Source organism: Schistocerca americana, chromosome X (genome assembly GCF_021461395.2).
Source record: "Schistocerca americana isolate TAMUIC-IGC-003095 chromosome X, iqSchAmer2.1, whole genome shotgun sequence".
NCBI lineage: Eukaryota > Metazoa > Arthropoda > Insecta > Orthoptera > Acrididae > Schistocerca > Schistocerca americana.
The window spans coordinates 941,346,422-941,366,903 of NC_060130.1; the positions used below are offsets into that span (position 1 = coordinate 941,346,422).

At 37.1% G+C, this 20,482-nt stretch overlaps 1 protein-coding gene across 5 annotated transcripts in view; it reads left to right on the forward strand.

Moving 5' to 3' along the window:
- Positions 1-20,482, forward strand: part of LOC124555080 (acidic mammalian chitinase-like) — a 183,108-nt gene that overhangs the window by 139,506 nt on the left and 23,120 nt on the right. For all 5 annotated transcript variants that reach the window (XR_006968516.1, XM_047128870.1, XM_047128872.1 and 2 more), the window contains one exon: positions 8,807-9,017. Coding sequence is in view for 4 of the 5 variants with exons in the window: in XM_047128870.1 (XP_046984826.1) it covers positions 8,807-9,017 (211 nt within the window). In the remaining variant the exon portion in view is untranslated. The remainder of the gene's footprint in view (positions 1-8,806; positions 9,018-20,482) is intronic.

Here is a 20,482-nt window from a genome sequence, read left to right on the forward strand (position 1 = left end):
AAGAGGAGGTTTTGTACAGAATTGCAGAGGAAAGGAATATGTGAAAAACACTGACAAGAAGAAGGGACAGGATGATAGAACATCTGGTAAGACATCGGGTAATAACCTCCATGGTACTAGAGGGAGCTGTAGAGAGTAAAAACTGTAGAGGAAGACAGAGACTGGAATACATCCAGCAAATAATTGAAGATGTAGGTCGCAAGTGCTACTCTGAGATGAAGAGTTGGCACAGGAGAGGAATTCGTGGTGTGGTGTGTCAAACCAGTCAGAAGAGTGATGACTCAGAAAAACAAAAAAAAAAATGGTGGAAGCATAAAATAATCCCTGGCATGTGGCTCCCCTCTGTGGGTACTAGCCTTAATTCAGTGCTGCCCTAGTTGCCGACAGTTCAATGCTCATCTATGTAGGCTTATACCATGTCTTATGAGGACACAGCACTATGTTTGCCAGATCAGTTCCTAACCTTTACGATCCTATCAATGATGGGACACTAATCTCACAAATGGTATAGTACTAGCAACCACTGCATTAAATTTCACTCTCTGTCTTGTTAAGAACATTTCTCAACCAAAAAACATAAATCATTTACAATCATTAAAACTCATCACTTTGTTAAACAGTAACTATTACTACAGCTCTCAGCATCTTGAGTAATTAATATTATTGACCACAGTCACAACTTTACTAATTATGCTCAAAAGCTCAATATCTAACTCAATTACTTAAGCTTCACTCAATTTTCACAATATAGTTCACTACTATATTATTAATGAGACACAAAGCAGAGCTCACTGCTCCTAATAGCAATTACAAGTGAGAGAGAGAGATTATATTTTTTCTCATGCTTATACAGAAAAATCAAATATTACATTGTATTTACATGACTTTCTTTTGTTCAACCATTTTTAACTAAATACACAAATTCAGCTCAGCATAAGTAACAGAGAGAAATTGGTCCATAACACACATATAGTAAGTAGTAGCAATTTCAGTCATGGATGCCACCTATGAAAACAACTACATATAGTGTCAGAACTCTATTAAGAATATAATCAGTCAGATAGTGCTGCTGCTGTGTCTCATGTATTTCACAAAATTTAACTAAAAACATAAGAATTCATAACATGTTTTGTTGTTCCTCATATGTGATGAACACGTCAAGACAGAAGAACATAGAAACTCCCAAAAGGAAAAAGGAAATTAGTGGATGGTCTTCTACAACTTGTCCTATTCAAAAACTGAAAATGTTTGCACATGATATCCACTCAGCAAAAGAATCTCTAAGACTGAGAAGAGTGACAGTTCATCAAATATGCCTGTGAATGTTAAAAGTTTGAACTTTACAATAGCAGGAATCAAGCAAAGTGCACAACAGTCAAGACATTTATATAGAAACATTTACTTCATAAAAATAGATGAATCTTTGTGACATCTGCACTGTCCTTTTTGATTGAGAAGTTTCTTATAAGTCTCGTGTTCTCCTCTTATGCAAATGGACATCTTTTGACACACTGTACCACTTAAGCTCTGCAGTGCACCAGTGTAAAGGGCTGGCTTTCCTGTCCCTTTTCGCAGGATGTACGTCCGTGTACATTTCCACAAATTTTATGCTTTTTATTGTTTGAATGATAACTATCTGCCACATTATCTGTCATTGGTTGGATTAAAATGTCTTTATTTTATGGTTGTTTTGTAGCTGAGTCAGTGTGTCAGACTGCCATGTGGAGGACTCATGTTCAATTTACAGTACTGCCAGGGATTTTTCCTTGGTGGAAAGACCATAACAGGGTTGTTGTCAGGCCAACTGAGGGGCTACTTGATTGACAGGTAACATTCTGAAGATTTGGAGAGCTGAAAATCGCTGGGAGAGCCATGTGCTAAACCCATGCCTCTCCATATCCATCCAAGTCCCCATATGTCAGAGGTAACACAGTGGCCAGTCAGTGTCAAATTTTCCTCTGGGCCTCATGATGGTATTACTTATTTTTTATTTTGCATTAACACTATTGCACAGTTGTGGTGATGTAGTCATTTTCAAGTGAGACTGTAATATATACTACCATTGATTGTTTAATAAAAATAACTTAAAAAGAGGACTTGCATAATGCAACCCATCAAGCAGATGTAGTTGTGTTACATTGTGAATATTTGGCTAGTCAACACTGTTAAAGTATAGTGGGTTGGCCCAGTTTGCAATAAAATTAAACGTAATTAAAAATGATAAGCATGTAGTGAAGGAGATCAGCATGTAATAAAACATTTTACCCCAATACCATTTTGGTTTGATGACAGCTTTACCTATTTTTTACCTTGACTAAAATTAAAAACATGACACCAATGTATCCAATGTATTTCCCAAACAACAGGATGTTACATTCAATTTAGAAGTATAAGATGGTACTGGACTAGATTAGAAACTTCATTAGCAACAAATGCTCTATATATCACTCAGATAATATTATAATGATTTTTTTCAGCCATGAAATTGGCGTAGTGGATGTATGAATGGTAGGGAAGGAAAGAAGGGTTACTTTTTGTTTATTCTGTGTGCAAGGTTCATAGGGAGATCATATTTAAATTTCTCATAGCATAGAAATAACTGATAGTATTGTAATTACTAGTTGTTGCAATAATATTTATTTAAACAATGAAAAATCCAGGATCATATTATTGTTGATTTTTTTTTCCATCCATCCTCTCGATCATTCTTGTGCAAGACATGCATGGTGATGCACAATACATACATTATGAAATTGGACAAGTCATAACACGATGCGATGACATGACATGGTGTGAAGAGAAGTTAGAGAACATGATTTTATATTCCAAAGTTATTTTAGTTTCACCTCCCACTCTCACATATACAAACAATTACCTGGTTGGCGCAGATACAAATTACAACATAACAAGGATATTGCAGTGGCTCCATGGTCTAGGGGTAGTAGTAATCAAAATGTCCTGGATCATGGGTCTGAACCTAACCACTACTTAAATTTTGAACAAAAATCATCAGCAATGGCAACTGAAGACTCTGGCATAAGAAGTCATCCTTGTTCTGCCAATGGCCTTGTCAAAGAGAATTGAGAAGTGGACAAAGATTCAAGGTACTCTCTTGCCATTTGTTTGAAAAACTGCCCCTAAAAGGTGTAGAAGAATTAGTAATGGTCAATGACATGAGTATGCAGCAATGGAAACCACTACATTAAAGGCACATCAGGTTCATCTGCAGAACATGTGGCCTGTAATTGAAAAAGTGTCCTGATGGTCTCTCCATTGGCAAAAGATTCCAAATTAATCCCTGATTTCAATCTCCGAGAGGGAACTTCTGAGGGAGAGGTGACCATTAGAAAAAGATTGATTAAACAACAACGAGCTGATATTCTATGAGTCAGAGAATGAGAGAAGTTTGAATGTGGCAGGGAAGCTAGAAAATATGAAAAGGGAAATACAAAGGTGCAGCGTCTAGATATACTGGAGGTCAATGAAGTGAAATGGAAAGAAGGTACAGATTTCTAGTCAGATGAATGTAGGATAATATAAATAGCAGCAGAAATGGTATAATGAGAGTAGGATTCATTATGAATAGGAAGATAGGGCAAAGAGGGTTGCTCTTAGAAATGGTATAATGAGAGTAGGATTCATTATGAATACAATATAATAGAGGGAAACATTCCACGTGGGAAAAATTATATATAAAAACAAAGATGAGGTGACTTACCGAACGAAAGCGCTGGCAGGTCGATAGACACACAAACAAACACAAACATACACACAAAATTCAAGCTTTCACAACAAACTGTTGCCTCATCAGGAAAGAGGGAAGGAGAGGGGAAGACGAAAGGAAGTGGGTTTTAAGGGAGAGGGTAAGGAGTCATTCCAATCCCGGGAGCGGAAAGACTTACCTTAGGGGGAAAAAAAGGACGGGTATACACTCGCACACACGCACATATCCATCCACACATACAGACACAAGCAGGGAAGATAGAGCAAAGAGGGTTGCTCTTATCAGATTCTACAGCAAACCAATACCAACAACAATAGTTCAGGTGTACATACTAATATTGCAAGCAGAAGATGGAGAGAGAGAGAAAATACATGATGACACCGAAAAGGTAATTAAGTATGTAAAGGGAGATGAAAATCTAATAATCATTGATAGCAATACCCGTAAGGGAATGCAACAGAAGAGAGTTGCAGGAGAATATGGACTTGGTATAGGTAAGGGGAGGAGAAAGACTAATTGAGTTCTACAGTAAATTTCAGTTCATAACAGCAAACACACTGTTCATAAACCACAAGAGCAGGAGATATACTTGGGAAAGGTCCGGAGGCATGGGAAGATTTCTGTTGGATTACATCGTGGTCAGACAGAGATTCCAACATCAGATACTGGATTGTAAGGCTACTCAGGAGCAGATATAGACTCAAATCACAATTTAGTAATGATGAAGTGTAGGCTGAAGTTAAAGAGAATCATTTGGAAGAACTAATGTGCAAGGAAGTGGAATACTAAAGTATTGAGGAATGATAACATGCGTTTGAAGTTTGCTAAAGATGTGGATGCTGTGGTAAGGAATACCACGTTGTACAGTCCAGTTGAGGAGATGTGGACATCTCTAAAAAGAGCAATCACAGATTTTCAAAAGATAAACATAGGTACTAGGAAGGTAACTGCAAAGAAACCTTTGGTAACAGATTAAATACTTCAATTGATCCATTAAAGAAGGAAGTACAAACATATACAGCGAAAGACAGGAATGCAGCAATATAAATCACTCAGGAATGAAATAAATAAGAAGTACAGGCAAGCCAAGGTGAAATATCTGTAGGAAAATTGTGAAGAAATCAAAAAAGAAATGATCATCAGAAGGACTGTCTCAGCATATAGAAAAGTCAAAACAATCTTTAATGAATTTAAAAATGATGGCAGCAACATTAAGAGTGCAATGGGAATTCCACTATTAAATGCAGAGGAGGGAGCAGATAGGTGAAAAGAGTACATTGAAGCTCTCTGTGAGAGACAGGAGTCATCTGATGACACAATAGAAGAAGAAATCGGAGTCAGTATGGAACAGATGGGAGATCCATTATTAGTCCGAATTTAAAAAAGCTGTGGAAAACTTGAGATTAAATAAGGCAGAAGGGATAGATAACATTCAAGAAATTTCTAAAATCATTAGGGGTGTTGCCGTCCAAACAATTATTTAAGTTGGTGTATAGAATCTATGAGCCTGACTACAGACTATCAGATTTTCAGAAAAGTGCCATCCATTCTTTTCCATGGATACTAAGGGCAGATAATTTTGAAAAATAGTGTACAATCAGCGTAATAGCTCTGTCATCCAAATTGCTGAAAAGGAGAATACAGAGAAGAATAGAAAACAACAAACAGTTGTCAAAGGATTACCAGTTTGATTTAGGAAAGATAAAGGCACCAAAGAGACAGTCCTGACATTGTGCTTCATAATAGAAGCAAGAATGAAGAAAAATCAAGACATGACCATAGGATTTGTCTACCCGGAAAAAGCATTTGGCAATGTAAAATGGCACAACGTGTTCATAATTCTAAGAAGAAGAGGAGAAAGCTGTAGGAAGAGACGAGTAGTATACAATACGAACAAGAACCAAGAGGGAACAATAAGGCAGGAAGACCAAGAACAAAGTGTTTTCATTAAGAAGGGTGTAAGGCAATGATGCTGATGGAAATAAGAGAAAAGTTCAAGAGTGGGATTAGAATTCAAGGTGAAATAATATCAATGATAAGATTCAATGGTGACATTGCTCTCCTCAGTGAAGGTGAAGAAGAGTTAAATGATCTGGCGAATGGAATGAACAGTCTAAAGAGACAGAATGTGAATTTAGAGTAAATTAAAGAAAGGCAAAAATAAAAGGTGTAGCAGAAATGAGAATAGTGAGAAACGTAACATCAAAATTTATAATCACCAAGTAGACAAAATTAAGGAATTCTGCTACCTTGGAAGGAAAGTGGCCTGTGGTGGATGAAGCAATGAGGACATAAAAAGCAGACTAGCACAGGCAAAGAGGCCATTCCTGGCCAAAAGAAGTCTACTAGCATCAAACATAGGCCCTAAATGGAGGAAGAAGTTTCTGAGAATGTATGTTTGGAGCACAGCATTGTATTGTAGGAAAATCATAACAGAAGAGAATCAAAGCATTTAATATGTGGTGCTCCAGAAAAATGTTGAAAATTAGGTGGACTGATAAGGTAAGGAACAAGGAGGTTCTCCTCAGAATTGGCAAAGAAAGGGACATATGGAAAAGGGATGGATGATAGGACATGTATTAAGACATCAGGAATAACTTCCATGGTGCTAGAGGGATCTGTAGATGGTAAAAACTGTGGAGGGAGACAGAGATTGGAATGTATGCAACAAATAATTGAGAGCATGTGGTGTCAGTACTGCTCTGAGATGAACTGATGGAGTTATGGATTTGGACATTAGAGAAATTCGTGGTGGCCATTTACACTTCAAACCAATCAGAAGACTGATGACTCAAAAAAACAAACACACACATATATATAGTTACATATGGTATAAATACAAAACACTCTTTGACACATATTTTGTATTAATAATAAAATATGATAACATTTTTGTAACAAACTGCCTATTGGCTTCTGTCTCGGGTTCTTCGGCCAACGTTCATCTAATGATTTTTTGGACATTTCACCAGCACGAGTGGCTGGCATTGTCAAAGCTTCACCCTCCATTGCCGGTGGTGAACTGGCAATGGAGGGTGAAGCTTTGACAATGCCAGCCACTCGTGCTGGCGAAACGTCAGAAAAATCATTAGATGAACGTTGGCCGAAGAACCCGAGACAGAAGCCAATAGGCAGTTTGTCAACAAGTGGCCACGAAAGCCTTAACAATTTTGTATTTTTGTAACAGTTCTGTTTTACACAGTATACTATAGCAAAATATAAGACAAACCCATGCACACCTTCCCATCTTCCTTCTTATTAGTGGCAGCAATGAAGGGATGTTTGAAAAAATTAATGGACAATAATAATTAAATGTGATTATATTTAATGACAATTTTTATTTTACTTCATATGCTTTAATAGACACAATGTAAGCTACAGATAGTCTTCTACCTTCCTCTTTAACAACAGCTGGCTTGAAAGGCTCTCTGGGTAAAAATATGAAAAGATAAAAAGTTGGGGGCTTAGACTCATACATAGGTCAGGCACTGTATACCACAGTGTGTCAGATTCTTATGAAAAACCAGTGAATTATAATAAACTATGAGTTAATGCACAGATTTAATTCTCTATATTTCTCCTTAAGAACAGTAGCAAAGAAAGAACATTAAGATACTCAATGAAAAGATAAATAGAAAGGAGATAGAAAAACAGGAGCATGCCTACTAACATGAATCAGTCAGCTTATTAATTGTTCATAATCATAGATGTAACATTCAGGACATTGTAAGACTATAGTAAACCAGTATATTAAAACAATGTATAAGATAGTGCCCACATGCATTTTTCTTTCGTAGTCTTCTTCTTTTTCTTTTTCTTAACAACTACTGTAGCAATAAAAATGTCCATATAAAAGGAAAATATAAAAGTAAAAAATAAATAATAAAAATAGAAGAAAGGTGCCTATATACTACAATGAATTGGTCACTGTTAGTCATATGCTTGGAATGCCCTGAAATAAGAAAAGACATAGGCCATCTAATGACAGGCAATTTGAATCCAGCACATGATAAATGACTATCTTAGAATGTAATGCAAATGTCTGAAAAGAAACATAAACCCCCACCAGTATTTAAATAAACTGGAATTTGGCTGGCTGTCACATGGGGCAAAGCAAAAGGTAATGTGAGGAATGAAATACAGAGGCAGGCCTCGTATCATGAAAGCAACATTGTTGCAAAGCAGCACAAGTGGACAGAGTCTTCACTAAAAAAAAAAAAAAAAAAAAAACTGGTACAAAAATGGTATCACATTTCATTATTGTTATAACAACTTGTAATTGTGATACTTACAGTTATTTCTATACTAAGAAAATTGAAAGTTGATTTGTTTATGAATCCAACACACATGAAAACAAACACTAATCTTTCTTTCCCTTCCTACCATTAATTTCATAAATGCACCGTGCCACTTTCACAGATGAACAAAGATTACTGTAATATTATTTAAATGACACATAGAACATATCTTGCTGCTCTAGTTTATCTCTGACTGGTTGGCTGTATGGTGTTTCTGTACATGAACAAGTACACCTACACTTCTAAGTGGCATATTATGTCACTGCTGTCAAGGAAACATTTGATGCCATGTTTTTAATTTTAAAAGTCCAGTAATATGGTAATATGATTTATGTATGATTTTCTCCCTGGCTGTATGCCTTCCACTTTGAATTCTACTTGGGTTTAATTTTATTATGTGCTAGGCCAGCCCACAAAGCATAATTAGACAAACATTCAGACTGTAACAGTCTGCTTCGTGGGTAATACCATGTAAGTCTTCCTTCTTTATCTATCCTTTTGATTAAAAAATTTATTGTTGTTCTGTATTTTGTATTTTAACTATTTTACATCTGGTATGAACTTCAGACTCACTTGTGAATGTCTATAGTGAGAACCAAAAAATAAAAAAGATATTTAATCCAATCAGTGACAGCCCATGTCATAATTGATATCATTCAAAAAATTTGCTTTGGCTGTGGATCTCATTGCAACTAAAATCTTTATGCTGTAAGATTATCTTTAACCCTCATGTATTGACACTAACTCATCTGAACTTGCACACTTTAATTTCCTTTTCTCACAGGCTCATTAATGCTGAGAATCATGGTTGGTCAGCTCCTGCTTCAGGATATGGAAAAATTGGAAGTAAAGGATTTGTAAGCTATCCAGAAGTGTGTCAGTTCCTTCATTCCACTGGAAGTAAATACATTTTTGATAAAAATTTTGAAGTGCCCTATGCTTACCAGGGTTTGGAGTGGATTTCGTATGATGATGAATGCAGTGTAATGTACAAGGTATGTGGAGATTTGGTTACCTTTCCTTCTGACAGTATACACAGACACTTTTTTTTAGCACTGAGAAATATTAAAGTGGCTGAAATATTGACATGTGAGTAGAAACAGCAAGTAATCGCAATGCTGTATGGTGCAAGTGATTAGAATTTGCCTTTCTGGGGTAGTAGAATACAGGATGAGAAACAAATGGCATCAATGCATATTTTTGATTCACAAGGGTATTTTTGACATGTCGTTGCAACTACAAATATGCATGATATTTTCACCAGACGCCTTTCGCTTTATTGGGGTAAAGCATCATCAGTGGTGGTGATTTTTCAGCTGCTTTCTCTCTTACATTGGGAAATGTCTGCTAGCACATCATTGTTTTTCTGTGTTAGAAACTGATAATTTTCGTCTACTTTTTAGATGTTCTGCAGCACTATGCATTTCTCACAACACCACTGTATTCTGTTTGTTTTCATACTTCAAGTATGTGTTGATGTTTTTGACCATGTACATATCACTTTATCCATTTCTTCCACCTTTTCACGAGTCCAGATTACAATTGTATTTATCTGCAGCATTTAGTACAATTATTACCATTACCATTATTATTATTATTATTATTATTATTATTATAAATCAAATTGGGGTATGCTTACCTTGCCCATGTCATTCAATAAGCCACACATACCCCTCCAGGTGGTGCCAGCCTAGGTCAGCTACAAGTTTGCCAAAAATGCGCACCCTGAACTGGGGACTGGTGAAACATGGCAGTGGAGCATCATGTTTCAGAGGTGACAGGGATCTCACATAGACATGTGGGGATCTGCCTTGGTTGACAGCCAATTCCCATGACACTCATGGAAGAGAAATTGAGAGCTTAACTCAAAATCTTGATCTTTTGATGGAATGGGTGTACCACTAGTGGGAATAAACACCAAACCAAATGAAAGCACTAGAGAGGTTCATCCTCCTGAACAATTTTCAACCACTCAAAATGTGAATTTAAATTTTTAAACACATTTACGTCAGCATGTCTTTATAGTCATATGTACAGAAAAGGGAAAATTGTAGAAATTGTCTCCCTTTTACATCCATACAGATCTGGAGAGGATAGTGATGCAACTTAAAATTCTACAATGCTTGAATTTTGTTGCCCTCCTAAGACAAACTGCCATAGCTGGATGATTGTAATATTTGCAAAAGCTGAGAAACTTGACAAATATGCTATAACATGTGAGTTGCGTAATCATGAAGAGACACTGTGCTTGTAGAGTTACACAAGGAGTGGGAAAATGAAGGCGTTGCTGAGATTGGATGCATGGCAAAGAGGGTCTGTGGAAGTCTAAAGTGATGGTAGCTTTTATTTTGATGTTTAACTTTTCCGTACTGCTCAACACTTGCATCGGAATAACTGCCCATCTGGTCCAGATCCAATATAATGTAAGTGCCAGAAGTACAGCCATATTACAGTCACATGTCATGGTTGTGGCTGAATGACCCTCATGGGGGAAGTAGAATTCATCTCTCTATCAACATGCTGTAACAGTTTGGGACTGCATCCACCTCAGAGCAGGGCTCTTGTGCTTATGTCACATAGGAGAATATCTAGGAATCAAATTTATAGAATATATGCCACATAATGAGGCAAGGAAGTAATCTGAGGCCAGCTGACCACCAAATTTCACTTTTTCATTTGCAGCAGCCCTGAGGAAACCAATTGTCAAAGGCAGTGCACCCATACACATAAGTAACTAATGCTTTTGGCAGCACTTGCTCCTACGATTGGGCCTTACTGGCACAGCTACATGGGCAGTCATGTGTTTCATTTCCTTTGTAGTGGTAGACACTCTATGTAATAAACAAAAGCGTAAGTTTGTGCCACCTAACAAAGTGTTTGTCTCAGTACAAATGCCATATTGTCACTAAAATGAGGGAAGTGTCAATCAAAAAGGGTAGTGAGAAAGATCATCTGATTACCTGCTTTCTTTAATTTCACAGGATGATAAATGTTGCCCTTTCTGCTTCTATTGCAGATGCTTGAAAATGTCTGATGATGGCCTCTGATGAGAGGTTATGCCTTGCACAGGAAAGATGAGCTTAGTATTATAACAATACCATACCTTATCTCTTTCAGTTATCACCAGCTTGTAGGTGTCACAATTGCCATGTACACAGTTCACTTATCCAACATATGAAGAATATCTTGTAGATTTAATAAGGCAGCTACCCCAGCCATTCCCTCATGTTGGAGATTTTATTGCACAGCATGTCATTTGAGGCTCTGACAACAATTACTTCAGAATTAAGATCAGGCTATGCATTTTACCCCAGTGACAGGGCAATTCTCAACTGTTAATGTTTCCTTCTACCCTTACAGACATTGCTAAGAAGGAAGTAAATACTGGTCTTCACTCTAGTGACCACAAACCTGTCTGAATACACTTTCCATACAGAGGGAGGTGCCAAAAGGAAACTGCTAAAATGGGTGCTCAGAAGAGTGAAGCAGATGTTGTACAGTCAGAACCTAGGTATGAATATAGAGACAGGGTTCAGGACTGAGTAAATCACATTACAAGAATGATTTACAGTGCTGTTGAAGCATCCATACTGAAGATCTTCAGAGATCATAGGAGGCTGTCAGTTGCCCAGTAGAATGACGAATGTCACTCTGCAGTCAGGAACACACGGGCACAACTAGGAAGTCAAATCTGGTCTACCCGTTGATAATGTAGCAAACTTTCAGGTTACAAGGACAAAGGCTTGTCAAATAATTAAAGAGAGCAAAAAAAGGTTATGACAAGAGTTTTTGAATTTCATTAGTGTTTCCACATCAGCCACAAAATTTTGGAAGCGAGTCAGAAAGCTTTTCCACAGTTGACTATTATTCAGTTTCAAAAATTGAGTACCATACCAGTGTCAATCTAAGCTACAATGTAGCTAATAAATTTATCAGTTTTAGCATGATACCTGGTCAGAAGGCTTGTTGCAGCATTGTGGCATTTAATTTTCTGTTCTCACTTACATAAGCATTTGTTGAGCACACATTTTATGATACATGGATCAGACATTACATAAAATTCCAGGGAATCAAAACACAAATGTCATAATTGTGAATTACCTATTTTCTCCAAGAGTTCTGTAACCACTTTTAATGGCCAGTTACTTCACTCATGTTAAAGAGAATTTGCACCCAGCTATGCACCACTAAAACAAGCATTGCCTCATCCCCATAAAGTTCACAGAAGTGATGGTTAAAAAGAAGAAAATTTTGAGTTTAAGATCATGTATGATAAGGATGCAGAGAATCATCGGCAGGTTTTTTAAAGTAAGTGTAATGATGCAACCAGTTTGTCCTATATATAAAATGGCCAAAGAATGGAAAGTTTAGTGAGTGATATTTGGATGGTAAGTTGTGGAGTAGTGACCAGGCCAGGCAGGTAAGGAGGGACCATCTGAGGGGCCACAGTGAGGAAGTATGTAAGTATCTGCCATGCCAGTAAGTGGTAGCTACCTGAATTTCCTGATTTGGGTGGGTGGGTGGTTGGGGTGGGGGTGTAAGTTATAAAAGTGAGCCACCATGTGATTGGGACACATTATAAATAAAATAATATATTGTTGTTACTGAGCACCAAAACAGAGTTCTCCACAGTTACATGAGAAGATTAGCCTTTGCATGAATTGTTTGTGCTATTTTTAACTGTTTGTGTTGATTTAATAAGAAATTTGCAAATTAATATTGGTAAGGAAGGTACTTGAACAATGCAGTGCGAAACCAGAAAGAGAGTGTGAAGTAGCATGTTTGACCTGTGATTGCCATTCCAGTTATACGATGTATGAAGTGTAATTTATATAAGAAGATTATATAGCAGTATTTAACTGTAATGTAATGGTATTTATGTGCATTAGTCAAACATATACAGGGTGAGTCACTAACTATTGCCACCTAGAATAACTCCGAAAGTATGATAAGAGCTGAGAAGTTTGTGGGACAAAAGTTGTGTGGGACAACGGGGGCCATAATATGACGTTTTTTTGTTGCTAGGTGGAGTCGCATCGGGGATATGAAGGTCAACTTTGTTTTTCTAAATGGGATGCTATAGTTTGCTACTTATTTTCTGATAGCAGCTATTGGGATGAATCCAATGATGTGTAACAGTAAGGTCTTTCAAGGTCAACAAAGGTCACAAAGGTGGCATTAACGTCCATTTACAGAAGGTGTTCGAAGTGATAACCATTGGAAACAATGCAATGCTACAATCTTCTTATCATGGACTGAGTGGTATTCCTCATCACATGTGCACTTATCGAAGCACATGCACTGACAATTCTCTCTCGCATATTGTGAAATAGAAAATATTCGCCGAGTACAGCATATCCATCTAACGTGCCATTGACATGTAAATGCCATTGAATGGTTTCACAATACAACACTAACAGAAAAGGTAAGACTAGTATTGTCAAATCAAGTAAATGTAAATGATATATTTATTTAAAGAACAAGTCGATATGCTTCTCATTTACGGAGAATGCCAACGAAATTCAGTGAGAGCTAGAGACATACACTGAAAGATATCCCCAATGTACTCACCCTACACATCATACATTTAAATATGTGTATGATAAATTAAGAACAACTGGATCTTTAATGCATCAGAAACATATCCAGCAAAGGAAAGTTACTAACAAGGAAATGGAAATTGGTACTGTGGTTCAAGATCCTTGCGTTAGTTCATGTCAAATCACAAGGGAAAGTGCATAAGCCAGAGTACTGTTGTTCGTGTTCTGCATCACCATAAATATCATCCTTACCATATCAGTTTCCACAAAGAATTTACTGGTATGGATTGTATGTGTCATATTGAATTCTGCCGATGGGCTCAACTTCAGATTCAGAGAGGTAACACATTTATTAATTTGATTTTATTTACTGACGAGGCTATGTTCGCGAACTGTGGAAATGTTAATTTGCATAACATGCATTATTGGGCAACTGAAAATCCATGTTGGCTGCGGCAAGTTGCACACCAAAAACTGTGGTCAGTGAATGTATGGTGTGGGATTCTGGAGGACAGAATTATAGGCCCCCATTTCATTGGAGGAAATCTTAATGGTAGGAAGTACAAAACATTTGTGCAAGGAACATTAGATCTGTTATTGGAAGAAATACCTTTAGGAACAATAAACAGTATGTGGTATCAAGAAGATGGGTGTCCAGCACATTTTTCGCTGATGGCTAGAAATGAGTTGCAGAGACAATTACCAACTCATTGGATTGGACACGGAGGAGATGTGTCACGACCAGCTCGTTTGCCAGACTTGATGCCTCTATATTTTTTCTTGTGGGGATTCATAAAAGACATTGTTTATAAAGGCATTCCAACTACACCTGAAGATATGTGAGAGAAAATTGTCAGAGCATGTGCTTCGATAAGTGCACATGTGATAAGGAATGCCACTCAATCCATGATAAGAAGATTGCTGCACTGCATTGACACCAGTGGTCATCACATCGAACAACTTCTGTAAATGAACATTCATGCCACCTTTGTGGCCTTTGTTGACCTTCAAAGACCTTATTGTTACACATCATTGGATTTGTCCCGATAGTCGCTATCAGAAAATAAGTAGCAAACTATAGCATTGCATTTGAAAAAACAAAGTTGACCTTCATATATCTGAAGCAAACCCACCTAGCAACAAAAAACCAACATCATATTATGGATCCCGTTGTTCCATGCAACTTTTGAACTTTTGTCTCACAAACTTCTCAGCTCTTATCATACTATTGGAGTTATTCTAGGTGGCAATAGTTAGTGACTCGCCCTGTATAATGAATATATACGATACAATTAACATTTGAAAGAAAAAAAGTATGTACAAGAGAATTGTGGTCAGGTATGCAGATACTTTTTTGACCAAGATAGTAAGTCACATGATAGAGTTGAGGCAGGAGCAAGCAGAATAGGTTTCTAGGTCTTTTGTCACTATTCTTTGTGGAGTTAGGTGGTAAAGTCTTGTGCTGCGTATGAGCCACGTGTGTTAAGTGAGAGCATGGTGTGCAGCTAATTTACACTTAGCCATTTCAGTGGAACACTTTGTAACTTAAAGAATGAATTTGTTTCTGGACTTTCCTTTGGTGAATTAATTATTCGAATAGACTTCAGCAAACTGGCTATATGTGGGGAATTTGTTCAGGTTAATGATTTGGTGCACTGCACACAAGTCAAACATCGCCTGTGTATGTTCTGTTCACACTGACAGTAACGCTGTTTCAAAATATACTGTATATTTGTTTCACAGTCTATAATATTAGCCTCTGTTAGGCTAAGATTCTATATAATTTGTTTTTTGTGCTAAATAAAACTGTGAGTAAATTTTAATACTGGTGTCAGTGTACACCCTTGTCCTAACACTATCCCTGTATCTTTGTTTTAATATTTCACAATTATTTATGCGTGACAGTTTATTCAGTGGTTGTTCATTAGGCTGGGCTTTCATGATTTAAAAGATATCATTAGGGCACCATACAACAGTGCATAACGAGACCCCTATGTTTGCAGTCAACCCATTAAATCAATCATGTGCTCATCCTCTGGTGATTACCGTATTTACTCGAATCTAAGCCGCACTCGAATCCAAGCCGCACCTGAAAAATGAGACTCGAAATCAAGGGGAAAAAAATTTCCCGAATCTAAGCCGCACCTGAAATTTGAGAATCGAAATTCAAGGGGGGAGAAAAGTTTTAGGCCGCACCTCCAAATCGAAACAAAGTTGGTCTATTGTAATATGAGACACAATTTAGGTAGAATAAATGACTATACAGCTACAGTAGTTAGGCTCGATTCATAAGCTTAGCAGTTAAGCTTTACCAGGTAGCCATTGCTATGCGTCAGGCATGCTTCGTCTGGTTCGAAACGGTTGCTTATTTTCCTTTGATATGATAAGTGCCGTTCTCTTTGTTATAGGTGTTTACGTCACTCTAGGCTGAAAATGCATAATTGTACTGTGTCATGCATTGTTTGTCGCATTCTGATAATAAGTTTTTACGACCTGTCGCCGCTTGCGGCATGGCTTGCTTACGTGCATGCTACCGCCGCTTACAATACAAAAAAGTAAGGAATTGTCTCATTAGTGAAACAATGGCAAGAGACTACTATTTGTTGTTAATTGTACTGTTGCTTTCTTTGAGAATGATCAACAAGAACCAAATAATAGGCTGCGTATGATAGATGTTCTGAACGACAGTTTAGCTAAAAATTTTCTCCGTTTGAAAATCTTTGCAGACGCCGTTTTGTACACTACATTCCGCACAGAAATTAGTCATCTTAGATTTAAAAAATTAGTCAATTGCTGTGCTTCATTTCTGATTGTATCACTATTAGGCATCAGAATAATATGAATATAAACATGACATGATATGTATATTCTTCCGCATTTGCTGCTGTCTCATACTAGTTTCGTAGGTTATTAGGTAGACAGGATTTAAATTAGATAGGAGCAAACATGAAATAATACATGGCAAAATGTTTATATCCATATTATTCTTATGTTGAAGAAAATACTGCATGTGATTCGCAATTCATAAAAGTTCCTATTAGCAACCATCTCTTCTCACAGGTAGAAAAAAATTCAGAATGTAGAGTTGGCCATATTGACAAACATTCCAAATAGTCTTGCCAGTCGGATTTTCGTAGTACATTGAAATGCTGCTACATTCGAAGATGAACAGCAGGAATTTGTATTTACTTTGTTGGATAATGTATGAAAATGCAGTGGTCGAAACTCGGGGCGGAGAAAAAAGCTCGTCTTACACCTTTTTAAAAAAAAAAAATTATTTACTGACGCAGAGGTTTTAGCGCCAGTATTTATCTTTGTGCCTGCAAAGCATGCCTGTGTAGCACTACATATATTCGACGGCAGAAGTTAGTTCTCGCGGCACCTACCAACATTTTTCAGAACTTCCACTTACTTTGCACTCAATTCTAAGCCGCAGGCGGTTTTTTGGATTACAAAAACCGGAAAAAAAAGTGCGGCTTAGATTCGAGTAAATACGGCAGGTTGCAATAAATTGATTTCATCTGACAGTTTGTTTCAGTTCATTCATTTGTTACCACAAACTACCCTTTACATTGCAGAACCTTCTGCACATCTGCAGAGCATCACTTAAATCAGAATACTGAAACATTATTTGAACCCTCTCTTCCTAAATACTATTTTATCTCACTTTCACAAATGCAGCACCTCCTTGTATTCTGATCATCTTCACAAACTTCTGTCAGCACACAGCTAAAAGCACATGGCACAAATGTCTAGCCGAAATACCATAATGTGCAAGTCACATGCACAAAATGGAAGCAGCACTGTAGGTTCCAGGCTCTATTAGTGGAATTTACTTTGTGGATGACCTATCATGGAAATGTACTTTTGCTTTATCATTGTATTGTAACAAAATCTCACTAACTTCTAATAACAATTGAATTTTTACTGTTGAATATATTGCATTTTATTTAATATACAGGGTTACCACAAATGATCATTTGCTTAAAGAGTCCTATATTTTCCAAAGTATTATATCTACAAATATGGCTGATTCATGAATAGAACCATAAACTCACTGAATGTTCATTGTGCCCACCAGTTGATGTTATGAGTGCAGTGCCTTAATGAAATGATGACAAAGTAAGAGGATGGACTTTTCACCTCCATAGTGATATTAAGTGACAAAGCAACCTTCCATTTATCTGAAAAGGTTAATCACCACCATGTGAGAGTGTGGGGCACCGGAAATCCTCATGAAATTGTGGTGCTTGAAAAAGAATCACTGAGGGTTAATGTTTGATGTTTCTGTCCACTGTCACAGACAAAGCTGTATGGGCCATTTTTCTTCTGTGAAAAGACTTTATGGGTACCTCTTACTTTGATATGTTGTGGTTGTGGTTGTTTCCACAACAGTCTACTGATTCTGAGAATTCCATTTTCCAACAAGGTAGGACACCCCCTCATTGGAGCATTGATGTTTATCACTACCTAAAGAATTAACTTCCACACTGCTGGATTTGGTGTAGTGATGAACACAATGTGGCTCGGTTTCCTTGGCACCCCAGATCACCTGATCTAATGCACTCCGACGTTTTCACTTGTTTACATACCCCCAATGCCAAGAACACTGGAACAGCTCAGAAAATGCATCAACACTGCTGTGATGACCATTGACGGGATGTTGCTACATAAGGTATGGAATGAACTTGACTGCCATGTGGATGCATGACATGTGACTGGAGGGGCACTCATAGAAAAATTGTAGATTAAAAAAGGCAAACTTGCTGGGTTTACAATTCTGTTCCTGCATCAGTCATAGTTGTACATGTAATATTTTGGAAAATTTAGTGCTCTGATAATATTGAATCATTTATGGTAGTGCTGTACATCAAGTAGAATTGATACTTTTTGCAGTTGCAGTTAACTGTGTCAGAGAGACTGAAAAAAATGTTGCTAATATTTTTAACATTCAGGGTGTTTCTTTTAACTTGAGACACCTAAATATCTTGAAAATGTCATGTCATCTGAAAAAAAGTCCTAGGTGAAATGTTAACATTAGTAAAGGGAACATCTGTCTGTGCTACAATTGGCCACCACCTAGCCACTCATCTTGCATGGGCAGGGTCAACTTTACATTTTCAAATGGAAACCCCCTGATTTTTATTTCATATTTGGATTCTATGCTAAAAAATACTTGAGGTTTACGTAAACTGTTGTTTCCCATTCATGGTAGGTGGTGGTGTAATTGACAAATATGAAGTGTGGCCGTTTTTACTATTAAGAACTGACACACTTGATTGTACACTTCATTTATGATGTAGTGTAAATCTTTGTGTTCTAATGGTTGATATTTATGACTGAAATTTACTTTAGTGTTGCAAATTTGATTGTACAGTACAATATGGTTAGCTGTTTCAATGTATAGTTACAAATTACGTTTAGCATAATCCAGGAATAACAACATGCATGTAATAGTTTCTGTTCCCATCAGAATGCTTGATTTTGGTGAGTCCCCTTGCCTGTCACCATTGGGGTGCGTGATTTTGGTGCATCCCTTTGCTCCTCAGCATTGGGGTGCTCCATTTCAAGGAGTATGCATGGCAGGTGCAGCAGTCACTATCACTTCATGAATATTTTACGTTATTACAATGGTTGTGGTTAGTATCTCACCAGTAAGTGTGTAGTGGCCAGCACAAGAATTACAGCGGTTGGATAGAAACACACACCAAAATCAGTCACGCTGATGGTGGGATTTGAGGGCAACCATCAAAATCAGTCATTCTGATGGTTTGGGGACTCACCGCAATCAGTCCTGTAGGGAATGGAAAACTGCATTCCCTTACAAGTATCTTCTTTGCCAGAAATATCAATGTCTAGCAATATTATTATTACTCTACAATCACATTTGCAAAGTAACATTTGAACATCAGTATCAACCATTAGAACACAAAGGTTCACGTTTACATCATAAATGAAATGCAGAATCAAATGCATGATTCTTAATAGCAAAAAAAAAAAAAAAAAAAAAAAAAAAAAAAAAAAAAAAAAAAAAAAAAAAAAAAAAAAAAAAAAAAAAAAAAAAGGCACACATGATTACAGCATCATCTACCACAAATGGGGAACAATGGCTTGAGTAAAATTACTTCTGGTTTGAGTAAAAGTACTTATTTTTGTCATACAATCCAGATATGCAATAAAAATGGGGTTTCCCACTTGAAAATACAAAGCTGACCCAGCCCACACAGGAGGGGTAACCTAGGAGGTGACTGTAGTGTGTTTAAAATAAGTTGCAACTTTTGAGAGTTTAGTACAGAGCGAGTGGAGGGAAGCGTAGTTGCCAGCATGTGCTGCGTGCATCAGCAGGTGATCACAGTATAATGACAGTCCATTTTGGTGTGGAATGTGGCAGGATCACTTGACTGCGTGAACAGCAAACCGGCCAATCTGCAAACTTTCTGAAGTGATTTTAAAGAAACTACTTGGTAGTAAACTCTCATTCTCACACATTTTATAGTTAAATTCATCAGCTTCATGATGATCTGCTTATCATTACATTAATGGTCATAGTCATTGAAGTGTTTTGATAATAGGTAAACTAATGCAAGAAACTCTTGGTTTGCAGTGAAAAACAGGTTCGCTATAAATTTGTGTTTGGTGCGTGTTAGGTTAGATGTTGCTGTGATTTACATGTAGGTAATTATTGAATTGTTCTTTAAACTTGGAAGGATATGGCTGCCTATTTCCAGTCTTGAGTAAATGGAATGTATGCAAAGTGCTCCATCATGAACTCTTCCGCAAGTGAAAAAGCTAGAATGAAATATTCATAAATTCTTTGTATCTTATAAATGTTTTGGGATATTGAAACAAGATTTTGCCAAATGATAGCGAACAAAGACGAGAGTGTTTTTCCGTATGATTAATAAGTGAAACTTCCATAT